The sequence below is a fragment of the Vulpes lagopus genome, chromosome 19 (assembly GCF_018345385.1).
Source record: "Vulpes lagopus strain Blue_001 chromosome 19, ASM1834538v1, whole genome shotgun sequence".
Taxonomy (NCBI): domain Eukaryota; kingdom Metazoa; phylum Chordata; class Mammalia; order Carnivora; family Canidae; genus Vulpes; species Vulpes lagopus.
In genome coordinates, this window is record NC_054842.1 from 33,496,950 (window position 1) to 33,523,654 (window position 26,705).

The following is a 26,705-nucleotide window of genomic DNA, read 5'->3' on the forward strand; positions in this document are numbered from 1 at the left end:
TGCATGGAGCCTGCTTCTCCCTCTGCCTGTGTCTCTGCCTCTATCTCCCTGTGTCTCTCATGAATAAAGAAATAAAATCTTTAAAAAAGAAAAGTTATACTAGAAATGGAGATTTTACGTGGTTTCAGCATAAAGGTCAACTACAGAGTGCTATTTCAGAGTGCCCCATAGGGTGTGCTTTTCTCTGTGGTGAGAGCCCTAGGTCCTCCCACTACTGACTTTCCCTTGTCCCAGATCCTTAGCTCCAAAGGAGCTTGAATGTTCTTTCAAGGTCAACTTGAGTTAAATCAGTATGTGACTGTTGTCTACCTTTCCCATTTCTACCAGCCACCCCATCATTCCAGGTAGCCAGACTTATGGCCTTAGTTACTTTTTCTTGGATGTCTCTCTTCCCTCTCCAGGTGATTGTGAATCTCCCATTCTAGTCAGACTCTAGGTGCATCTTCCCACTGGTGTTTCTCTGTGACCTACTCTTAATGCCAGAAATCTTGTTCTGAGCTAATAGACTAATTCCCGATCTATATTTTATTGCATTTTTCTGCTTCAGCACTTCCAGTACATAGTACCCTGCTCTCCAAAGTCAAATCTTTAGCCCACACAGAATGTCCCTCCCAATGCTTACCAAGTGAGTTTAAGCCTACAGCTCCCTGGAACACACCCTCTTGTTGAATAGCTCCAATTTGCTCATGCTGAAGGAAGGACCTGACTTGGTTCATCTCAACCTGTGGGCTTGAACTGATTTAGCTTACTGCAGCTGTTTTTTTTTTTTTTTTTAAAGTATCTGATCTTGCATTTTCTCCCCCAGTATATATATTTTTGTCTTCCTAAGTAGATGGTGAATTTCTAGGGGGCAGAAATCGGCCAAAGGTTCTTTATCTCCTGTTTGGCACCAGCAGAAAGACTATAAACCAGGGGAAAGAAGTGATGGCAGACTCGTGGGCTTTTAGAGGCCTCTTAAGAAGTCATGCGGGTTGATTTGCATGTGACTGAGTATCTTAAAATTGCTTGCCTAGTCCAATTTCTGGGGTCAGCTAACCTAGGACTTGGACTATATGAAGGGTGACTGCTGTAGTCTATATAAAAATACAAGCTTATGAGTTTATTTATTTTTAAGGAAGGGGGTCCAAGATGTGCTTTACCAGGTTGTGAAATCTGGGCACTGAGAAGGGCTTGTTTTGGGACTGCTCTAAGAGGTAGAGGAATAAAGCATTTGGGCAAAGTGACTTCTGGGAAGCCTTGGCATGGAGATGGTGGGAGAAGTCCCATGCAATAAACCAAGCCTGGTGGCCAAGGAAGCACAGAGCTGCAAGACCTCGCAAAGTAGACCAGCATCTATGGATGACAATGCCTGGAGAATGGCGGCAGAGTATTCTCCGGTGGCTGCTGTTTAGAAAGGCCTTTCCCAACTGGAATTCTTTCCTTAAGGGGAAAAATAAAACTATGGAGTCTTGTAGCTAGAGAATTTGGGTGTATTGAGCAGAGCAGTGGCAAGTGTCTGTCTTTAGATTGAGAGCAAGTAATATGTTGAGAATTGAGGCAAAGTTTAAGAGATACTACAAGTGTCCTACTGGACCTGCCCTGCTCCTCTTGCTTTAAGTAAACCAATTCTTCCTGAGCCACGCAGCTAGAGTGGTGAAGCTGTGATTTGAACCCAGGTAGAATTATCTAAACTCCAGGCCTTCTAACCATTCAGAACAGTGCATCTCAACTGAAGTAGGTGGGATGAGTGCTCCTAAGGGAGAAAGGTGGTGGTGGTTCGCTCCACTGGGATTGTCTCAACCCAAAGAGCTACCCAAATTTGGAAAGCTTTCCTACCTCATGCATGATGACCTGTCTTCTTTTTAAGTTGCTAGAATAACAGAGAGCACATTCACAATGCAGCCTTCCAGTTGATTGTGTCCTCGAAAAGTTCTTCCAGCTTCTCTTCTGACCACGTCTTGGTCTCTGTTGAGTTCTCTGCCTCTGGATGCACGGATGCTTTTGGCTGCTGCTGGTGCTTTCGATATGGTCTGCTCAGAGAAGCCTATGAAGGACACTCACTCATACATTAACAAACACTTTTGATGAAATTGTTGAATCAGCCCTAAACTTCAACTGTTTGACAGATGTGACTATTTTACATCCTTCTGATTCTGAAGGATTTTGAGAGCTGTGGCTTTATTTTTTTAGTAAGAACCATTGGTCCTCCTGCTGCACTTCTGTGGGCATGATCTCCCCTATTCCAAACAGGAGCTATGGTCACTTAATGGCCAGCGCCTCAGTTTGGGGCCTCTGTGGACTCTAGCCAGCACATTTGGGTAGATATAGCAGCTTTAGGAAGGTTCTGACGATGTCCCTCTCTCCTGGTGAGAACAGAAAGCTGTCCTTCAAAAAGTGATGTATAAGGGCGTAGCTCATTGGTAGAGCTTTTGATGGCAAAAAGTGATGCATAATAAAGATCCCAACAGAGCAAGGCATAGATGGAACCTTACCTGAGTTTGGCTTGGCATCAAAAGCCTGAGGTAAGGACACTGAGCCATTGTTTTCCATGAAGACAACAGCTCCTTGTTTGATGGATTCTCTTCTGGAAGCAGGGCCAAATACAGTCATAGTCAAACCACATCTAGGAGGTTTCAAGTTTGTCCCAAGATAGAATCACACTGGATAAAGCTCTGGTCCAGTCTCATTACCTTGTAGTCTTAAAGATGAGCTACCACAGAGACCCTTCCTTATTACCTTCCCCCTTGGCTGCCTGGAGTTTATCTTGCATCCCTGCTCTTTCTGCGCACACATCTTAGGCCATGTAATGAACATGGCCCAGAGAACAAGGGCAGGCTCATAAAGTGTAGGGCATGAGTTTTTACGAGTGATGTCTGGCACCAATGTCAAGAGAAACTCTAACATGGCTTTGTAGAATCCAAGTGATCTTTAAAGGGCTGCTATTTGGGTGTAATCATGCATAAGTCTAGGGGCTAGATCTTGGGCAGGAGAAGGATCCAGGCTACAAACTCCGAATACATCCTTCAAAACTCAGCCTGCAAGGGACCTCCTCTCAAACCACAGTTTCTCCAGGGAAATCCACAAAACGAGAGAAAATGATTGAACTAGTCCTAAATTTCTTAAAAAAAAAAAAAAAAAAGTGAGGGGGAACACCTGGGTGGCTCAGTGGTTGAATGTGTCTGCCTTTGGTTCATGATGTCATCCTGGGGTCCTGGGATCGAGTCCCACATCATGCTTTCACAGGGAGCCTCCTTTTCCCTCTGCCTAGGTCTCTGTCTCTCATGAATAAATAAAATCTTAAAAAAAAACCACCTCCCATTAGTTAACAAATTATAGGAATAAGCAAGCTCTCAAGAGCAGGGGGACAGAAATCATCTCTTTAACACTTTACCTATTAACAACAATAGGATGACTACCACAGGCCTGATTTTGAATAGTTTATTAAAGGAAAGGTGAAGCATCAGTTTCAAATTGTACAAAAGGAAAAAAACCTCATATTGCAAATGTACAATTTACAGAATTACTAGCAAAACCAATCAAGGAGACACTGAAAATACAAAAATTCGATTGACTTCAAACTGAACTGCAAACCCATTGGAGTAGATATTAAGCCTTTTTTTTGTTGCATGGTAGTCTACAATTCTAAGTCAGCATCTGTTTTCCACATGAAACTGTCAAGCAAAGGATCACTCTGTGCATGTGCCAGGGCACCTCCCAGCTTCCTCCTTGGCCAGAACTGTAGGCAGGGCTGGCAGTGATGGACAGTCCAGTTTTTCCTGCCCCTTCATGTCCAGTGAGGCCCACATTTCTGGAAGAAAGTGAGACCCCAGCCCCTCAAACTGGAGCCCAGGAATTGCTAAAATTAGCAGATGTAACATTTTTGGTGACCAGGTTTTTCAGAACTGTACAAATATTGAGAAAAATTCGTTTTGTGTTTACTAAAAGAATGAATAATCCATTTGCTTTCCCAGCAGAAAATAATCATTGGGTGCACAGAGTAGTAAAAAAAAAAAATGCTTTTCATTTTTGGTAAGAAGGGAAAGCCTCATGATTCTGTTGCAGCTACTTTAAAAACCAGCCCAGAAACAGGTGTGGATGGATTAGTTTGGAATTGAGGCTTACTTTGAAAAATCAGAAAGGTAGAAACTAACTGGGCTTTTTAAAACAATAGCAGCAAGTCATAAAAGTCTAAGTAGACTGTAACTCTAAACCATTGAAGGCTGTCCTGAAGATTCATAATTTCTTTCCCCAAAATAATTAATATGCACATTTAACACTGAAATGTAGCTGTATTTCAAGGTAAGCTTAGGAACTTCACCCTCTAAGCACAGACTTCTATGCGGCACATACTTCTATAATTGGTAAACTTAATTCACAAAATTAGCGCATAAGGTATTAAGTGCATGGGAAGTAGACACAGTTATGTTACACTTAAAATTATTTTTGAATGGCAAAGAAGTTCTTCATGATTATCTTTTTAAGAAAACGGAAGTCTATGTAATTTGAATTTGGCAGGGCATGAAATAAGTAGTAAAAACAGCAAACTGATAACTTGAGAACCATTTTTGTTTTTCTGAGAATACTTTATTTGCTGGTAGAAGTTGCTAAAAATGCACAGAACAAATACCAATAGAAAATGTACTGTATTTGAATCTCCCTATTCTATATAAAATGAATGGTGTACAGCATCTGTTGGAAAATGGCTGCATGGACATTTCTTATTTTATGCCCCCTTATAAATAAAAATAAACCTTTTTATTCAAGAGTATATAAAATCAGGGAATCCATATCCACAGAGGGTGTGTGGTTTTTGGCAGAGATGCACTGTCAGAATTTCATCTTAGCTTGTCAATATTCTGCTCCTCCGTATTTCTGTATTCCACAAGGTCAACCAAATCCAGTGAGCTCCAAAACACTCTTCGGCAATTAGGATGAGCTGCTTACTCATAGGTTTAATAAAAATGGTTAGCTTTTAAAACATAAAAAGGCAAAATGTTAAAACGGTTTTTAAATTGTACAACAGGAAAATAAAGTTAAAAATATTTTTTTTTTTTTTTTTTTTTTTTTTTTTTACTCAATGCTGAGTTTTCATAAAACAGGTGTATAACAGTGTTTATCTTGACAGCGGTTTTAAAAATTTAAAATTTTTTCCTCCCTCCAGAAAAACACACACATCTGTATTGGGATAAGTCCAATATTAGGACACAAATGATTTTTCAGGTCAGTCTTTCTGAGGTGACATTCACCAACATTCCCTTGGGTAATTTACATGCTCCTCTTCTGTCACTACAAAAAGGGATTGACCTCAATCATTTGATTAAAAACCAAATCAGATCACATCAAAAGTGTTTTTTCCCCCATACAAGCTATCACAGTATATAGGCCTCTAGCTCTAAATAATAGAGTTCCAGATTTGTAAATTTTCTTCAGACTTCAGAACATAGGCATTCCAAATCCCTAGAAAAATGAGAAACACAATTAACTTTGTGCATAAACAAGACCCAGAAACCATAAATAAAAAGCAGTATTAATTTAACATTTACTGAATCATCTTCTATGATAGCTGCAGAATCAAAGAAATCTGGCCTCAGCTCAGCTCTCTCTCGCCGATTTCTTGATGGGGGCTGGAAAGAGAAGCCAAAATATTTTTTTTTCAATACATTAAGACAATGAACTGTGATAGTAAGCCGCTAATATTTCTGATGGTATCACAAAATAGAGCTGTTGAAGATCAACTTTTGAAAGAAAAAGAATGTGGCTTTTACATGGAGCATACACTTTAAAAAAAAAAAAGGATTTCAAATTACAATGAATAAACTGAATATGTAGATACATATATATAATTTTGGGGCCTACAAACATAGAACATGCCTTTGAATCATGGAATGATTATAAAATTGATCTCTCAATTCCCCAAAGCAGGTAGATGGAAAGCTACAGATAGGAAGGGAGAGAATGGAGTGACATGATATCCTTTATATTTCTTAGAAAAGCTTTTCATTATAGAAGATTTAAAACCTACAAGGCAGAACATTATGGACTAAATTACATCCCTCCAAATTCACATATGGAAGCCCTAACTCCCAGTACCTCAGAATGTGACCTCAGAATGTTATGTGGACATAGGACCTATAAAAAGATACTGAGTTAAATAAAATGAGGTCATATGAGTGGATTCTAATCTGATTTATATCCTTCTAAGAGGAGACACATAGGAAAGATCATATGAAGACCAAAGAACTGACCATCTACAAGGAGAGAAGTCTCAATGAAATCTCTGAGAAGCCTCAATCTCCCTGATACCATGATGTCAGACTTTTATAGCCTCCAGAAATGTTAGAAAATTTTTATTGTTTAAGCCACCTATTCAGTGGTACTTGTATAGCAGCCCTTGCAAATTAATACATAAAGAAGTTCAATCAACTCCCATGTACCCATCACCTAGCTTCAACTGTCAAACCTTTGGCTAATCTCATTTCATTGAGTCTCCACACTGTTTTTCTTATCTATGTCATTTTACCCATAACAGCTTCAAAATGAATTTCTGATGGAAATTCCAAAATAAAAACAAAAAAAACAACCCAAATATAACCACCATGTATTACTATTCCTGACAAAGTCAGTAATTTCTTAATATCACCTATACCTAGTCCATATTCAGGTTTCCTTATTTCAAAGATGTTTTTTCACACTGAACAAATATGGTTCATATTCGGTGCTGGAACACACTGTATCATCAGATTCCAAGTTTAAGAGAACAGATGCACACTCTATACGGAAAGATATAGTGTGAGCCCCTTCTCCAGAAGGTAATAAGGAACTAGTTCCTGTTATTGCCAGAATTTAAAATCTGACTACTAGGAAAGCAGGCTTGAAAAATACAAGCTCATCCAAATGTGCTAAGCATTACACTGGTCCTGCCTGCTGCCATGTTTACAACCTTCACACCTCTCCTTCCCATGGGATTCTGAAAACAAGAGCATCATCTTACACCAACACTTTCACATATTTTAAGAGAATAAAATGTATGGAAATTTCCTTACCAGATCAATAACCATGGTGTCTTCAAACTCTTCATTCATATCTTCTAACTGGCTCCGGGATGACATCATCACATCTTCAAAGATGGGCTCAGCATCTTCCTCCATTAAGCCCCGACTGATAAGGAAAAAGCATGATCAGGAAGATGTTCAGACTCCTTGGATTTGGAGTCCTGGCTCTTTCTTACAGTAGGTCTTCTAACCAATGAAAGCACAGGTTCCAGTCACAACCCACAGGCTGCATAATCTATGAACCTGAACTCCTAAGGTAAGTAAGGATCATTTGTTTCATTCAAGATTTTTTTAACATTTACTTAGCTATGTATCAATTCCCACAAAACTCTGATTGGTATCATTATCCCACATTTACAAATGCAGAACCCGAGGCATTGAGATTTTAGAGCTTGCCAAGGCCATGGAGCTGACAAGTGGCAGCACTAGGATATAAATGGTGAAAGCCTCAAAAGTTCACACCCTCTATTTCTATCCTACATTGCATGGCATATACTGAATTATACTAATTACGATTAACTCCTCTTCTGAGTCCAAATGTCTGAGGAAAGCTGTCATTCCACAAAATGACCAGCATCACATAGTCATGTTCTTGTGATACCTGATGATAACACTTACACGGCATGCCTTACTCCAGTTCTCACTTTCATGTAGTTCATTCCTGTTCTGTCCTTCCGATTTAAATCTTCTAATTTCGGTTGGCCTAACCAAGAAATCTGCATCTGAGGACTAAGAGAATATATTATTCATTTTGTGATAAAAGATAAATTTAGCTAATCAGTACCGTGCTAAGAAGGCCATAGTTGGTTGGCCTACTTGCAATGTATGAGGAGTTACCTGGATTTATTATAGAGTCAAGGGTGAGACAAATCATTATTGAAGGATCTACCTTTGCAAAAATGGCAGTAAGTTGCCCAAAGAGATGCCTAAGTCTCCAAGAGATGCTGGTTGTGGCTGCTTGTTAGGTGTAAAGGAAACCAAAGTATGTCACTTCAAAATACTGCCTCTACGGTACAGGTTATTTTGAGCTGAAGGCATTTAAGAAGGAATGAACACAGAAAAAGCTCCTCCTTTTCTGCCTTAAGGCAGGAAATAAATTCTCATTTTATGGGAGACAGACTCTTACCAATCCAGAGATGGCACAAGAGGAATCTGCAAACAAACCTTGTTAAACCAACCTTATCTTCCTAATTAATTAAAGAAGATATGGACTACATAGTCTCAGTTGAGACTACTCGTAGTCCAAATCCCCTTGGTCTTATCAATTCTTCATAAACTTATTCTTTGTTTAAAATGTATAAGATGGGATCCCTGGGTGGCACAGCGGTTTGGCGCTTGCCTTTGGCCCAGGGCGCGATCCTGGAGACCCGGGATCGAATCCCACATCAGGACCCCGGTGCATGGAGCCTGCTTCTCCCTCTGCCTATGTCTCTGCCTCTCTATCTCTCTCTGTGACTATCATAAATAAATAAAAATTAAAAAAAAATGTATAAGAGATCCCTGCCTTGGTAACTTTGTCAGGTTTTCATTCTATGGTAAAAGCTCCTATGTACATGTAAAGAATTCAATAAAATGTGTATGCTTTTCTTTTTTTTTTTTTAATTTTTATTTATGATAGTCACAGAGAGAGATAGAGAGGCAGAGACACAGGCAGAGGGAGAAGCAGGCTCCATGCACCGGGAGCCCGATGTGGGATTCGATCCCGGGTCTCCAGGATCGCGCCCTGGGCCAAAGGCAGGCGCCAAACCGCTGCGCCACCCAGGGATCCCTGCTTTTCTCCTCTTGATCTAAATCTTCAGACCCAGTCAGGGATCCTAAGAGAGTTGGGTAAAATCTTTCCCTCCCCTACCAGTGCTTAATTTATCAGCTTCATTCCCCAAAATCTCTGCCAAACAAGAGTTCCTACTTGGACAGCCAGGCCCCTAAGGGGCAGAAATGATCCTGGTCCTGTGGCTCAGAGCTCTCTAGAGTTGAACAACGAAAATTAACACATTTTTTTTTTCTCGCTCCTTCTGAACAGATTTGGAGTGAGGTGCATGCTGGGTTAAATTTTCACTTGCTCTCTATACTTACTGGCACATGGACACTTGGATAAACACATGCCTCTTGGGGATTTTACAGGATGTAAACCTTAATGGTTTTTGGTAGATAACATCTGCCACATGAAGTTCTCTCTGAGCAGCTGTCTTTATATCATGTGGGGTTAGTACTTTGATTAAATGGATAAACCTAGAGCAGGGAAAAGTAGATCACAGAGTGGAGGAACTAATAAGTGGTAAAGTCAGGGAAGTAAGGTAGGGTGCTCAAATAAGGAAAAATCTGGCCTCTAGGAAGTAGGGTGGGAATGCTGGTTATAAGGCAAGTTCTCTCTAAGAATGCTGTTATGCAGTGGCTGACAACGACTATCCTTTTAGCTTTGAAGAAATGCAGACCCTTTGAGCAAAGACGCTTTATGAAAACCTAGGATCTGAATAATTCTAACACTGCCTCTTTTCATTTTCAACCTGCTAAATTTGTTGAGTTCAACTGGAAATTCTCCCTCATCCATCAGAGTAATTGAGAGCATTTCCCCAATGTGAACAGAAACACAAGGAGATAGGACAACTTAAAAGTTGGATGGAAAACAACAAAGAAAAAGTTAAGGTTTTTTTTTTTTAATGTTTTTTTTTTTTAAATTTTTATTTATTTATTTAGATAGTCACAGAGAGAGAGAGAGGCAGAGACACAGACAGAGGGAGAAGCAGGCTCCATGCACCGGGAGCCTGACGTTGGATTCGATCCTGGGTCTCCAGGATCGCGCCCTGGGCCAAAGGCAGGCGCTAAACCACTGCGCCACCCAGGGATCCCTTTTTTATGTTTTTTTATAGCAGAAGTCATATCATCATCTTGCCTTCTCCAAAATTCTGGGGGCCCCGGTACTAGAAAACATATTAATTACTAGTGTGGGTAAAGGTAAGGCTTTCTTTCTTAGGGAAAGGGCAACTGTTCTCAGAATTTATCAAATATCTTGACAAATACCTTCATCCATAACAGTTTAAAATATAATCTTGACCCAGACAAAGTACTGTTAATTAAATGGATGATAAAAGCAGTAGTCTATTTATTTGGTGTCCAGACTAGTAACAACCTTAGCAGAGACTCTTAGGGAAATAACCTGCATGTCTCTTTCATAAGTCTCTGAGAAGAAACAGACCAATGAATCCCTAAACTTCAACTGAAATCAGCACTTATCGAGGCACCATGTTTGGTTTAAAGGTCTCTGGACTTTGATTAACTGATATCCACAAGTGCTGGCAGACTTATTATGTATCTTCTAATATAAAATACATAGCCTCTGCTTGTGGTTTTTTTCTCATGAACTAATCAATAATATTTTAACAAATAAAGTTTTTCTTTGATAGCTTTTAACAATTAAGAATTTTATAACAAGAAAATGAATCTTTACTACTTACTTATGTAAAAAGTCAGGTTCAGAACCATGTTCAGACTCAGGTTCCTGAATCTGCTCTCCCATGGGCCGGCTATTCTCCCGCAGTACAGTGGAAGTGAGCTGTGGTGCTGGCAGAGGGCCAGGAGTCTGAATCATGGTGTCAGTCCTGTTTAGCCATGTATTATCCAGACTTTCATCTGTAAAATTCCAGTTAGAGTCACAAAATGTCTAGTGGAGTGAACTCTGGTAGAAGTCACAGCACAGACTTGCAGAACATGGCTCCTGGGTTAGATTGCCTCGTTTGAATCCCACTTATACTACTTACTTGTGTGACTTTATGAAAGTTACTGAGCTTCCAAAACTCAGTTTTCTCATATACAAAAGGAGGATATCAATATTCAACTTTATAGAGTTTTAAGGATTAAATGGACGTAGAATATAATAATCAAACATGTTATCCTTACCTTTTCCTCGCTTTCAAGTCTCTCCATCTCTAAGGATTAATTCACTGCAGAAGGGGAAGAATTAGGCCAGCTAGAGACCCCTCTAACCTCCTTTGCTCAAGCAGTAAAGGGCCTATTTGCTAGGCTTTTGCAGGAGCCCCAAGTAGCAGCACTTAAAGTCTGGCAGGCCTTTACTGAGAAATCAGTAAATCCCATTGCACAACTCGGACACTGTCACCAGAGAAATAATTCTTTTTGCTAGGTTGTACATGTGGGGATGGGTTAAGAGGCTGTTTTCATGCTTCTAAGTTCTACATCTTTCAGGAAGCCCTCCTTAATCACCCTGCCCAGCCCCTGCTTCCCATTCTCTTTTAACCTCTAGAGGAAACAATTATTCCTACTTACTTAGGATTTAATTACACGTTGGCTTGGAATGGCAGGTGATTTGTCAAGTGTATATGTTATCTCTGTAATTAGAATTAAATTTCTTCAAGGGACCAAGAGCTGTTTCTTCCTTCTTCTGAAGATCATTTACAAAGATGTGAATATATTAAAGCAGTATTTATGTATCTAAACTATAGGTGGATATAATCTTACATAATTATAAAGCTCCTACTATAAACATTCTAAGTAATTTTCCTACTATGTGAAGACTTAAAAGTATTACTACTATGATATGATACTACTACTATGATATGATATGATAAGAGAGAAAAGTATCTCTTCTGAAGAATTTAAATGAAAAAAAAAAAGAATTTAAATCACAAAGTACACAGTATGAATCTGTTTTTCTTCCTCCATTAAATCTCAGAGATTTGTGCAGCATGTTAGATTCCTCATTTGCTATCAAACATTTCATCTCTCAGTGTTTCAAAAATTGTCAGACACATGTGTATGTTCTAGATCAGCTTTCTGGTTCCTGGAAATACTTACCTAAGGTCATCCCACTGATCCAAAGATCACTATTTAATCCCTTCTTTAGTTAATCAGCAAAAAGAGGTTTCATCTTCTTTTATTCATATCACTTTTCATTCAATATTTAATTCCTAACTTTTATTTTTTACTACACTTAAAATTTTATAAGAATGGTATCACTTATGCTATTAACTTGGTAAACCTATCTCTACTACATGTCATCTTTTCCAGAAAATCTTTCCTGATTTGTTAAGAGTTTGATCACTCCCCTTATATTCCAGAAAACCTTTTGGCCCATCAGAGCACTTCCCAATTGGTACTAAAATTGCTTGCTTCTCTGCCTTCCCATCTGCCTATCTGGACTGTGAACATTTTTATTAATACCTAATTTCTCACAGATCTTAGAAAGGTGCTTGGTAAAGACTTAATGAATAACTTCAAGAAGAACTCACTCTTCTTGAAGAGATCCTCCTAACCCTTCAGGTTTCTTCAGTAAAAACACTTCTTGCAAAGCTTTCTCATTTTTATTCCAAACAGATAAAACTGCTGCCTAAGGATTCTGGGCACATGACCTACCTTAGTCTCTTGGTAAATTTCAATCTGACAAAAAGCAAGTTTTCTCTTTTGCAATTTAACAACAACCAAATTATCTGGTCCATATATGCTTTTCTTTGTCCTGAAGATAATACTGACTGCCCCATTAGTGAATTTTATCTGGTTAAATTCTCTAAGCTTTAGTTTCTTCTGTGTGAAATACAGATAATAGTGTTGAGCTCACAGTTCATTCATAAAACATTTATATAGCATTTACTGTGTGGCACAGACTGACCTAAGTGCTTTACAGATGTTAGTTAAGTAAATGATTAAATGCTAACACATTCCTGGTACACAGCAAGAATTTAATGAATGTTGGCTAAAATGAGTATTACATCTAAGAAAAAGCTAAAGGAATATCTATATACCCAGATTTAAATCCAGATAGATGGATTGATGGATGGATGGATTGGTGGGTGGGGGGGGCATCCTGATAGATGATGCTCTATAAGGCATTTTCAAAAGCAAGTGACTGGAGTCATTATTTATTTTTTTTTTTATTTTATTTTTTTTTTTTTTTGGAGTCATTATTTAGAGAAAAGTTTAGGAACCTATACTACAAAGATAAAGTTTAGTATTTTCATTCTCTGGACCAAAAAGATTTTCAGTCCCAAATGTAAAACTTGAAAGAAAGTCTTTAACATTAATTCTGTAAATATTTTCGTATCTTTTATTCCCTTTGAAGTATTGATATTCTGACAATAGTAGCTAACATTTACTGCATGCTACCTATGTACCAAGCTCTTTGCTAAGTAACCTCTCTGTGTATATACTGTTTTATTTGGAATATCTCATTTAATATTTACAATATTTACAAGATAGGTACTCTGATCATCCCTTATTCGATCAGTGATTGAGGCTTAGGGAGGTTAAATCATATGCTCAAAAGTCATACAGCTTAAAACTAGAAAGCCAAGTATGAATTCTAGAACTCTAATTTCAGAGTTTGTGCTCTTCATCAGTAGTCAGTAGTGCCTACCCAATGATGAAAGAAACAGATTTAAATTCTAATTAATTTTGCTACAGGTTGTAGCAAAATCCTTCATGAGTCACTAGTTTTTAGGAAGCAGAGGTGAGATGCTGAAAGATAAACAGAAGGTTGTAAAAAGGAGCAGAGGAATGGGATTCAGATCACTGCCTTCCTCTCTCTTGTTCTGGAGAACATTTATTAAGAAAAGCATGGAAATGGTGGAAGGCTCTTTCAGGGAATAGCATGTTTACTTTGAGTTTTCTTAGTTATGCTCTAACAAAGCAATTTTCAGTCTTTTTTGGATACATGAATAACTACCAATGATCACACATTCATGACAACTCAGCTCCCTGTTTCCCACAGTCCGTGAGGGTTATAAAACCAAAGTTGGCTATCATTATTTTCACGCACAAAAATATTCATCCATGGGGTAGAAATGGAAAGTTGTTTTGGTATATTCAATTTGCTGCAGAGGTCTACTCTCAACTTATCAGAATCCCTTCTATATTAGAGTGAATTTTGATAACTGACATTATGACTCTCTTCTTTTAAATTTTAATGTATTACAGGGTCTATGACATGGGAATCAATTTTATAAACCTTTAAAACTGTTTGCTCTTTTTCTCTGCACCATCTTCCTCTGTGTTTCATGCTCTTCCAACTTCTTTTTCCTTGACCCTTTTATGTTCCACTTTATCTTTTCCAACTTTTTGCCTTAACCTCTCAGTATGTGTCAAATATACAAGGATATAATCTGCTTAACAGTATTACCCTGCTTCAACAAATTTGCCACTTTATTTACCTCTGCAACAGTAAGCGAACTACTTGTCACACAGAATAAAGGCAGACTTACCTTCTACTCTTTTTTTGTGAAGTGGGGGTCGTCCTTTCTTATTCCTCACTGAGGACGTTTTACTGCTGCTACTTCCACTGTTCACAGACATTCTATCATCTTCACCTCCAGTGACTAATGAATTTCTATAGGAAATGAGTGGAAGCCATACATCTTCTCGCCTTTCCATCATCTGCTCCGTAAGGAATTTTTCTAGGTATGAATGACTAGAAACACAATAAAAGAAACAGTGATTTTCATAATAGCACTTCATGAATCACTAATTTAATTGTTTAATAAAGTGAGGCTCTCTCTTTGAAAGTTCTGAAGAATCCCCAAGGACATACATTATACTGTTAACAGTAGTTACCTCTCGAAAAGAGGGAGGAGAATGTAAGGTTTTGCTTCACATATTCCTGGAATACGTTTATTGTTCCGATTTTACTATATATGCTGCTGAAGTGAGCACTGGAATGCTTTTGCATAGGTGAATGTATTACTAAGGTTGTGTGTGTTAACAGTGTTTTTTTTTTTTTTAAGATTTTATTTATTTATTCATGAGAGACACAGAGAGATAGAGAGAGAGGCAGACACAGGCAGAAGGAGAAGCAGGCTCCATGCAGGGAGCTTGACGTGGGACTCAATCCTGGGTCTCCAGGACTAGGCCCTGGGCTTAAGGTGGCACGCTAAACCGCTGAGCCACCCGGGCTGCCGTATATCAATGTCAAAAAAAAAAAAAAAATCAGTTTAGCTCAAAAGATTATTGAATTTTCTTTTAAAGTGTTCAAACCAGGGCCAGATTTCTATAATGGTGGAGGGAGAAGCTTCGCATAACAACTTTTTAACTGGTGAAAATGGTAAAAGAGAATTATTTAAAGTATTTATAAATTGCCCTAAGGGCATAGAGAAATATGTTCTAAGTAACCGAGAAACATTTATTCTCTAAAAAAATTTAGTAGATTTTCTACTAAATCTCAGTAAAACAGTTTATAGCACTTTTGAACCACAATCCCTTCCCTTGTCCCTTGTCCCGTCCCCCACCACTGCTCTGTGTTATGGAGGTATTACTCCAGGGCTCTACTCTAGACAGACACGGATAAGATGGGAGCTCCTCATCTAGACCTACCTTGGAAGAAGTAGGCCATTGATGGGTTGCAGAAGCTCTATTCTGGAGAGTAGCTGGAAGGGAGGAGGCTCCCTTCTTCCCCATTCCTTACTCATCGGATACTAACTCCCTCTCAGGCAAAACAGGCTAAGGGACAAGCTAAGAGCTAGGGGTTACTCCTGGACACCTGCCCACAGAAAAGGGGTGTTATTCTGAGAGAAGAGGGATGCTGTCACACCCCTAGCTCCTGCTGAATGGCATAAAAGTTCTACCCAGCAACGAAACAAAGAGTAGAGCAGTCAGAAATTTAACAGAGAGAACCAGGGAAAAGATAGCCAAGAAGAGCCCTCCTGGGATCACAGATGATCCTAGATGTTGGCAAGGATCTGCACATATGCTTAAGCTGCACCCACTCATGGGCAAAAAGAACAGTGGATGAGGGCAGTCTTGTTATCATTCCCAATGCCCCACATCGATATATCAACATAGGGAGGAAGCCTCCCTGGCACAAAGGACTCAAGTACAAACCTCTACCCAAACACTGGTTGAAAAATAAACTATGACCCATAAGCAACTCTTAGAACTTACAACTTCCTGGATCCACAGAGAGGAAAACAGCTTTCCTCAAGACTGGAAGACACAGGAGGTAACAGCTTATTGGAACAGACTCAGAAACAGAACTACCTTGAGCACCATTGCTGGGGCAGGAAAATTTGCCATAATTCATAAATTGTTAGAGGTTCTCCGTGGACAAGTCTGAGAGTTCCAAACTCAGGGGACTCAGTCATAGGGAGACCTCTTCATAATGTGAGATTTACCTCCAGAAGCTCAATCAGATTTCCACAATAAAATATCAGAAAAAACTCCCTGAACTTATGGCAGGGGAAGAGGAAAAGGAACCATTTTGAAATCTGCCAGAGTATATTATTCTTTTTTTTTTTTTAAGATTATTTTTGGATTCACTTATTAGAGAGAGAGCGAGAGTCAGAGAGAGCAGGGGCCTCAGAGGGAGGGGGAGAAGCAGACTCCCCGCTGAGCAAAGAGCCTGATGTAGGACTTGATCCCAGGACCCTAGGACCATGACCTGAGCCGAAGGCAGATGCTTAACTGACTGAGCCACCCATGTGCCCCAGAGTATATCATTCTTAATAAAACCTCTTTTCAGGAGAAACAGGTTAAGTAGAGCACAACTTGCTGGGATACTGTCAGAACCTAACTGATTTGGGGGAAGGGAAATACCCAACTCCAGCCCACTCTACATTTTGTCCCAACTATGGGTAAAGAAAAAAACTAAGAAACACTTGTGAAATTTATGTCCAGGGGCATAGGTTCACTAACAGATTGAGACCTATAGGACTACAGAGTGCTTCTTCTCTTCCCATGCTTCATCATCATATTACTAAAGGTTTACAGTACATATTACTGCAAATGTTTACAGCAGTTCCTTTTATCCAGTACAGCATGTCTGGCTATCAAGACAAAATTGTAAGGCATACCAAAAGGCAAAGATATATTTTGAAGGACAGAGCAAACACCAGAATCAGACGTGGCAGAAATAATAGAATTATCAGACTGGCAATTTAAAACAACTATCAATATGCTAAAGAGCTCTAATGGAAACAGTAGACAGCATATGAAGAGATGAACAATGAAAGCAGACAGATGGAAATCCTAAGAACCAAAAAGAAATGCTAGAGATAACAACTGTAAAGGAAACAAAGAATGCCTCTGGTAAGCTTATTTGTAAGACTAGACACAGCTGAGGAAAAAACCTCTGCTCTAGGGGACATGGCAAGAGAATCCTTGAAAACTGAAAAGCAAAGAGAATACAGATGGAGAAAAAACATAACATCTGACTACAACAACAACTATAAAAGGTGTGAACATAATGGAATATCAGAAGGAGATACACGACAATAATAACAATAATTTAAAACAAAAATGACAGTGAATTTTCCCAAATTAACATCAGATACAAAACCTTAGATTCAGGAAACTCAGAAAATACCAAAAAGGATAAAAATGACAAAAGTACTACATTTTCATAAGCTCAATCAGATTTCCACAATAAAATATCAGAAAAAAACTCCTGAAAGAAGCCAGAAGAAAAAGACGTACTTTATGGGGTCTAACTTCTCCTTAAAAACCATGCAAGCAAGACAGTGGAGTGAAGGATTAAGAGAAAAACTCCACCAAACTAGAATTCTGTGCCCTGTAAAATTACCCTTTTTTAAAAAATTTTTTATTTATTTATGATAGTCACACACAGAGAGAGAAAGAGAGGCAGAGACATAGGCAGAAGGAGAAGCAGGCTCCATGCACCGGGAGCCCGACGTGGGATTTGATCCTGGGTCTCCAGGATCGCGACCTGGGACAAAGGCAGGCGCCAAACCACTGCGCCACCCAGGGATCCCTAAAATTACGCTTTAAAAGTGAAGGAAAAATAAAGACTTTCTCAGACAAATAAAAATCGAGAAAATTCTTGCTAGAAGACCTGCTTTGCATGAAATGTTAAAAGAAGTGCTTTAGAAGGGCACTTAGGTGGTTCAGTCAGTTAAGCATCAGACTTGGTTTCAGGGTTGAGATAGAGCCCTGCATTGGGCTCCATACTCTGAACAGTCTGCTTGAGGTACGCTCCCTCTCCCTCTGCCTCTTTTCCCACACATGCACTCACTCTCTCAAATAAATAAAATCTTAAAAAAAAAAAAAAGAAATGTTTTTAGAAGGAAAATAATATAGGTCAGAGACATTAATCTGCATAAAGAAAGAACACTGAAGAAAAATATAAAAACGTTAATTTTTCTTAACTGATCTAACAAGTTTTTGCTCAAAATAATACTAACAATGTATTTGATTATGTATGCTTTGAATATATCATATATATGCATATATATTTGGCTATATATATATATATATATGAAATGAATGACACCAATGATACAAGAGATAGGAGGAATGAATTAGGATTATTCTGTTATTATAAGGTACTCATACTACCCATGAAATGATGGAGTATTATTTAAACGTGGACTTACATTAGCTGTAAATATATACTGTAAACTCTAAGGCAACCACTTAAAGAGTATCAACATGCTGAGAAAAGACAGCAAATGGGATCATAAAATGCTCAATTAAAACTTTTTGCAAAAGGCAGAAAAAAGAGTGGAAGACAAAATAAAAGCAAAGAACAGGGCAACAAAAAGAAACAGTAAGGAATATGTAGGTATAATCCAACTATATCAATAATCAATTTGAATATCAATGTTATAAGTGCACCAAGTAGAAGATTGTCAGAGTGGATTAAAAAAACAAGACTCAAGTATAGGCTGTCTACAAGAAATCTGCTTTAAATGTAAAGACACATATAAGTTAAAAGTAAGTAAATGGACGATAATAATTATCAAAAGAGAGTAGTTACATTTTAGACAGAGCACACTTCAAAGTAAGGAAAGTTATCAGAAATAAAGAAGGGCATTATACAGTGATACAGGAGTCAATGCTCCAAGAGATATAATAATCCTTACCATGTATGTGCTTACAACAGAGCATCAAACTATATGAGACAAAAACTAACTGCAAACAGAAACTGCAATTAGAAATAGATGAATCCACTATCACAGTTGAAGACTTCAACATCCCTCTAATCAGAAATGGACAGTTTCAGCAGCCAGAAAATCAGTAAGGACATAGTTGAACTCAACAACACCATCAGTCAACTAGATAGAATTAATATCTACAGACTAACTACATCCAAAAGCAGAATACACATTTCTCTCAAGCTCACCTGTTAACATTCATCAAGAGTTTACATTCTAGGTCATAAAACACATCTTAACAAATTTAAAAGAACAAAAATCATACAATGTTTGCTCTTAAAATTAATTAGAAATTTAATTAAACTAGAAATCATTACCAGGAAGATACATAGAGATTAAACATTATGCTTTAAAATAACACATGAGATAAAGAAGAAATCCCAAGGGAAATTTAAAAACATTTGGAACTAAATGAAAATAATAGCATACCAAATTTGTGCAATGCAGTGAAAGCAGTGGTTAAAAGAAAGTTATAGCACTGATGCACATACCAGAAAGGAAAAAGATTCAAAATAAATAATCTAAGCTTCTACTTTAGAAAGCTAGAAAAAGATAACCAAAATAGAGTGAAAGAAAATAATAAAAACTGGAGTAGAAATCAATGAAATTAAAAACAGAAAGTAATATAGAAAATCAGCAAAATTAAAAGCTAGTTCTTTGAAAATAGTAAAATTGATTGGTCTCTAGACAGCCCTCAGGGGGTGGTGGAGGGAGGAAGAGGGTAACAAACTACTAATACCAGAAATTAAAGAGAACACATCATTACAGATCCTATGGACATTAACAGGAAAGTAAAGGAATACTATAAACAACTCTATGGCCACATATTTGATAATCCACATCAAAGAGACCAATTACTTGAAACACACAAACTGTCAAATTTCACACAAGAAGAAACAGACAATCTGAATAGGCCCGTATCTATTAAATGAATTGAATCAATAATAAATATAGTCAAACTGATCTCTGACAAAAGGAGCAAAGGCAATAAAATGGAAGAAAGGCAGTCTCTTCAGTAAGTGGTGCTAGAACAACTGGATGTTCATAAGCAAATAAATTAATCCAGACAGACCTTTTGTCTTTCACAAAAATCAACTCAAAATGGATTAATAACCTAAATGTAAATCTATAGAAAACAATATAGAAGAAAACCTAGATAACCCAGGGTATGGCAATGACTTTTTCTAAGATTTTATTTATTCATGAGAGGGGGAGGGGGAGCAGGGGCAAAGACACAGGCAGAGGGAGAAGCAGACTCCATGCAGGGAGCCCAATGTGGGACTTGATCCTGGGACTCCAGGATCACACCCTGGGCGGAGGGCAGGCACTAAACTGCTGAGCCACCAGGCATCCTGGCAATGACTTTTTAGATACAACACTAAAGGCAAGGTCCCTGGAATAGTAATTGTTGACGTGGGAGTTAAAATTAAAAACTTTTGTTCTGCAAAAGACACTGTCTAGAGAAAGATGATAACCACAGACTGGGAGAAAATATTTGCAAAATACACATATGATAAAGGAACTGCTATCTAACAAAGAATTCTTAAAAACAACCTGATTAAAAAATGGCCTTCAGATATGAATAAATACCTTACCAAAGAAAATATACAGATGGCAAATAAGCACATGAAAAGATACTCCACCTCATATGTTATTAGGGAAATGCAAATTAAAATGAAATACCACAACACACAATGACACTATCCAATTCTGGTGAGGATGCAGAACAGAAACTCTCATACATTGCTGGTGGGAACAGAAAATGGTATAGCAACTTTGGAAGACAGTTTGGCAGTTTCTAACAAAACTAAACATACTTTTACCATGTGATCCAGCAATCACACACCTCAAAAGACCTGACAAATTAAGTCCTCACAATTACTTATACAGGGATGTTCATAGCACTTTTATTCATAACTGCCAAAACCAGAAAGTAACTAAGATGTCCTTCAGTAGGTGAATGGATAAATCATTTGGGGGTACTTCTAGGCAATGGAATATTACTCAACACAAAAAAGAAATGAGCTATTAAGCAATAAAAAGACACTGAGGAACTTTAAATGTATATTACTAAGTGAAAGAAGATTATCTGAAAAGGCTACATACTCTGTGATTCCAACTATATAACATTCTGGAAAAGGCAAAATTATAGAAACAGTAAAATGATCACTGCAAGGGATTAGGGAGGAGAGGAAGGATGCACAAGCAGAACAGAGGATTTTTAGGGAAGTGGAAAAAATACTCCATGATACCATAATGATGGAGGCATGTCATTAGATATTTGTCTAAACCCACAGAATGTACAACATCAAGAGTGAACTTGATGTCATGTTGAACATGTAATCATGAACACTGGTGATTGTGATGGGTCAAAGGTAGATTGATGAATTGTAACTATGGTATCACTTTGGTGGTAGATGTTGATAATGGGGAGGCTAGGGTAGGGGGATATATGGGAATTCTCTGTATCTTTCCCTTAATTTTGCTGTGAACCACAACTTCTCTAAAAATTAAGCTAAATCAAATAAAACCAAATTGAATTACATTAATTTAAATCACATACTTCCCTGGTCTGGAAGACTGCACATACCCAAAGCTGCCCTTCTCAGGAGCAATCAGAGAGGGAATTTCCAAGCTGCTAGTCCTCTGGTTGACCATGGGACAAAGTAAACCCCCTAAACTGTGATAGCAGCCTTCAAAAGCCATACATATATCAAATAGTAAAAAGTAAAAATCTAAATGACCCAGGAGGTTTAAGTGCAACTTTTGATTAATGAGTCTAATGCTGATATAGGGGTGACTCCTAGGTATTCAAGCCAAATGATAAACAAGAGGAAAAAAAATCTGAGTAGGGACAGCAGAGACTGCACACTGCAAGAGAAACAGACTTCAAAGAGTTTGTTTATCCAAGTCTTTAAACAAATGATCAAACAACATCAATATCTAGGGGCACAGCAAATCAGTATCATGAGTAGCTAAATTATTTCACAATATATCCTACGTGCAACATTATCAAAACTGTTCAGTTTTCAACAAAAAATTATGAGACATTCAAATAAATAGGGAAGTGTGACCTATATATAGCAGTAAAAAATGAGCGATAAAAATGGTGGTCCATAAAGATTATAAAGGTATTATCTAAAAATATTCAAAAAAAAATAAAAATATTCAAAGAACTAAAAATATATATAAAGAATGAAGAGGGAGGGGCAAGATGGTGAAAAGAGTAGGGTCCCCAAGTCACCTGTCCCCACCAAATTACCTAGATAACCTTCAAGTCATCCTGAAAATCTACCAATTTGGCCTGAGATTTAAAGAGAGAACAGCTGGAATGCTACAGTGAGAAGAGTTCAACCTTCTATCAAGGTAGGAAGACGGAGAAAAAGAAATAAAGAAACAAAAGGCATCCAAGGGGGAAGGGCCCCGCGAGAAGCCGGGCTAAGGCCGGGCGAGTGCCCCCAGGACAGGAAAGCACCATCTTGGAGAAGCAGGAGCATCATCAATCTTCCCGGACAGAAAGGGGCTCACAGGGAGTTAGAGCAAGACCCCCGGAGGGCGGGGATGCCCTCAGGTTCCCTGGGACACTAACAGGCACCTGCGCCCCAGGGAGAGTGCACCGAGCTCCCTAAGGGTAGCAGCGCGCGCTTGGCGGGACCCGGAGCAGCTCGAGGGACTCAGGCGGCGGCTCCGCGGGGAGGGGGCTTCCCGGCCAGGAGCGCGAATCCAACAGCGCAGACCCGTGAGCACAGGGTGCCGGGGACACAGCCCAGGATCTGGCCTCCCCCCTGGACAGGCAGAGGCCGGGAGGGCCCAGGACAGCCCAGGACAGCAAGGACGCTCATGCCCAAGCTGAGCAGATCAGCAGCCCCGCCCCTGGAGCATCCAGGCCCTGCAGGCAGAGAGCCCCAGAGTTACTGCGGGAGCTGAATCCAGGGCTCCAGAGCTGGCTGCTGCCACTGCGGTATATCCTCCTGGGGCCTCACGGGGTAAACAACCCCCACTGAGCCCTAAACCAGGCAAGGGGCAGAGCAGCTCCCTCATGTGCTAACACCTGAAAATCAGCACAACAGGCCCCTCCCCCAGAAGACCAGCTAGACAGCCAAGTTCCAGGGGAAGTCAAGGGACTTAAAGTATACAGAATCAGAAGATACTCCCCCCCCTTTTTTTTGCTTTTTGATTTCTGTTTGCTTCCCCCACCCTGTTTCCTTTCTCTTTTTCTTCTCTTTTTTTCTTCCTTTTTTCTTTTTCTCTTTTTTTCCCTTCCTTCTCTCCTCTCTTTTTCTCCTTTTCCCAATACAACTTGTTTTTGGCCACTCTGCACTGAGCAAAATGACTAGAAGGAAAACCTCACCTCAAAAGAAAGAATCAGAAACAGTCCTCTCTCCCACAGAGTTACAAAATCTGGATTACAATTCAATGTCAGAAAGCCAATTCAGAAGCACTATTATACAGCTACTGGTGGCTCTAGAAAAAAGCATAAAGGACTCAAGAGACTTCATGACTGCAGAATTTAGATCTAATCAGGCAGAAATTAAAAATCAATTGAATGAGATGCAATCCAAACTAGAAGCCCTAACGACGAGGGTTAACGAGGTGGAAGAACGAGTGAGTGACATAGAAGACAAGTTGATGGCAAAGAGGGAAACTGAGGAAAAAAGAGACAATTAAAAGACCATGAGGATAGATTAAGGGAAATAAACGACAGACTGAGGAAGAAAAACCTACGTTTAATTGGGGTTCCCGAGGGTGCTGAAAGGGCCAGAGGGCCAGAATATGTATTTGAACAAATCATAGCTGAAAACTTTCCTAATCTGGGAAGGGAAACAGGCATTCAGATCCAGGAAATAGAGAGATCCCCCTCTAAAGTCAATAAAAACTGTTCAACGCCTCGACATTTAATAGTTAAGCTAGCAAATTCCAAAGATAAAGAGAAGATCCTGAAAGCAGCAAGAGACAAGAAATCCCTGACTTTTATGGGGAGGAGAATTAGGGTAACAGCAGACCTCTCCACAGAGACCTGGCAGGCCAGGGTCCTAAATGAGAAAAACATGCAACCAAGAATACTTTATCCAGCAAGGCTCTCATTCAAAATGGAAGGAGAGATAAAGAGCTTCCAAGACAGGCAGGAACTGAAAGAATATGTGACCCCCAAACCAGCTCTGCAAGAAATTTTAAGAGGGACTCTTAAAATTCCCCTTTAAGAAGAAGTCCAGTGGAACAATCCACAAAAACAAGGACTGTATAGATATCATGATGACACTAAACTCATATATTTCAATAGTAACTCTGAACATGAACGGGCTTAATGACCCCATGAAAAGGCGCAGGGTTTCAGACTGGATAAAAAAGCAGGACCCATCTATTTGCTGTCTACAAGAGACTCATTTTAGACAGAAGGACACCTACAGCCTGAAAATAAAAGGTTGGAGAACCATTTACTATTCAAACGGTCCTCAAAAGAAAGCAGGGGAAGCCATCCTTATATCAGAAAACTAAAATTTACCCCGAAGACTGTAGTGAGAGATGAAGAGGGACACTATATCATACTTAAAGGATCTATCCAACAAGAGGACTTAACAATCCTCAATATATATGCCCTGAATGTGGGAGCTGCCAAATATATCAATCAATTAATAACCAAAGTGAAGACATACTTAGATAATAATACACTTATACTTGGTGACTTCAATCTAGCGCTTTCTATACTGATAAGTCTTCTAAACACAACATCCCCAAAGAAACGAGAGCTTTAAATGATACACTGGACCAGATGGATTTCACAGATATCTACAGAACTTTACATCCAAACTCAACTGAATACACACTCTTCTCAAGTGCACATGGAACTTTCTCCAGAATAGACCACATACTGGGTCACAAATCGGGTCTGAACCGATACCAAAAGATTGGGATCGTCCCCTGCATATTCTCAGTCCATAATGCCTTGAAATTAGAACTAAATCACAACAAGAAGTTTGGAAGGACTTCAAACACGTGGAGGTTAAGGACCATCCTGCTAAAAGATGAAAGGGTCAACCAGGAAATTAAGGAAGAATTAAAAAGATTCATGGAAACTAATGAGACTGAAGATACAACCGTTCAAAATCTTTGGGATGCAGCAAAAGCAGTCCTGAGGGGGAAATACATCGCAATACAAGCATCCATTCAAAAACTGGAAAGAACTCGAATACAAAAGCTAACCTTACACCTACAGGAGCTAGAGAAAAAACAGCAAATAGATCCTACACCCAGAGGAAGAAGAGAGTTAATAAAGATTCGAGCAGAACTCAAGGAAATCGAGACCAGAAGAACTGTGGAACAGATCAACAAAACCAGGAGTTGGTTCTTTGAAAGAATTAATAAGATAGATAAACCATTAGCCAGCCTTATTAAAAAGAAGAGAGAGAAGACTCAAATTAATAAAATCATGAATGAGAAAGGAGAGATCACTACCAACACCAAGGAAATACAAACGATTTTAAAAACATATTATGAACAGCTATACGCCAATAAATTAGGCAATCTAGAAGAAATAAATGCATTCCTGGAAGGCCACAAACTACCAAAACTGGAGCAGGAAGAAATAGAAAACCTGAACAGGCCAATAACCAGGGAGGAAATTGAAGCAGTCATCAAAAACCTCCAAAGACACAAAAGTCCAGGGCCAGATGGCTTCCCAGGGGAATTCAATCAAACGTTTAAGGAGGAAACCATACCTATTCTACTAAAGCTGTTTGGAAAGATAGAAAGAGATGGAGTACTTCCAAATTCGTTCTATGAGGCCAGCATCACCTTAATTCCAAAACCAGACAAAGACGCCACCAAAAAGGAGAATTACAGACCAATATCCCTGATGAACATGGATGCAAAAATTCTCAACAAGATACTAGCCAATAGGATCCAACAGTACATTAAGAAAATTATTCACCATGACCATAGGATTTATCCCCAGGACACAAGGCTGGTTCAACACTCGTAAAACAAGCAATGTGATTCATCATATCAGCAAGAGAAAAACCAAGAACCATATGATCCTCTCCTTAGATGCAGAGAAAGCATTTGACAAAATACAGCATCCATTCCTGATCAAAACACTTCAGAGTGTTGGGATAGAGGGAACATTCCTCAACATCTTAAAAGCCATCTACGAAAAGCCCACAGCAAATATCATTCTCAATCGGGAAGCACTGGGAGCCTTTCCCCTAAGATCAGGAACAAGACAGGGATGTCCACTCTCACCACTGCTGTTCAACATAGTACTGGAAGTCCTAGCCTCAGCAATCAGACAACAAAAAGACATTAAAGGCATTCAAATTGGCAAATAAGAAGTCAAACTCTCCTTCTTCGCCGATGACATGATACTCTACATAGAAAACCCAAAAGCCTCCACCCCAAGATTGCTAGAACTCATACAGCAATTTGGCAGCGTGGCAGGATACAAAAATCAATGCCCAGAAATCAGTGGCATTTCTATACACTAACAATGAGACTGAAGAAAGAGAAATTAAGGAGTCAATCCCATTTACAATTGCACCCAAAAGCATAAGATACCTAGGAATAAACCTAACCAAAGAGGTAAAGGATCTATACCCTAAAAACTATAGAACACTTCTGAAAGAAATTGAGGAAGACACAAAGAGTGGAAAAATATTCCATGCTCATGGATTGGCAGAATTAATATTGTGAAAATGTCAACGTTACCCAGGGCAATTTACACGTTTAATGCAATCCCTATCAAAATACCATGGACTTTCTTCAGAGAGTTAGAACAAATTATTTTAAGATGTGT

The 26,705-nt window shown here is 38.9% G+C and overlaps 1 protein-coding gene across 1 annotated transcript in view; it reads right to left on the reverse strand.

Annotated features, from left to right (window-relative positions):
- Positions 1-3,403: 3,403 nt before the first annotated feature.
- Positions 3,404-26,705, reverse strand: part of STAG1 (stromal antigen 1) — a 401,833-nt gene continuing 378,531 nt past the window's right edge. Inside the window, exons 29-34 of the mRNA XM_041733757.1 lie at positions 14,237-14,442; positions 10,484-10,658; positions 7,650-7,760; positions 7,023-7,137; positions 5,523-5,603; positions 3,404-5,436 (exon numbers count right to left, since the gene is read on the reverse strand). Of these exons, the coding sequence (XP_041589691.1) occupies positions 5,413-5,436; positions 5,523-5,603; positions 7,023-7,137; positions 7,650-7,760; positions 10,484-10,658; positions 14,237-14,442 (712 nt within the window). The 3' untranslated portion in view covers positions 3,404-5,412. The remainder of the gene's footprint in view (positions 5,437-5,522; positions 5,604-7,022; positions 7,138-7,649; positions 7,761-10,483; positions 10,659-14,236; positions 14,443-26,705) is intronic.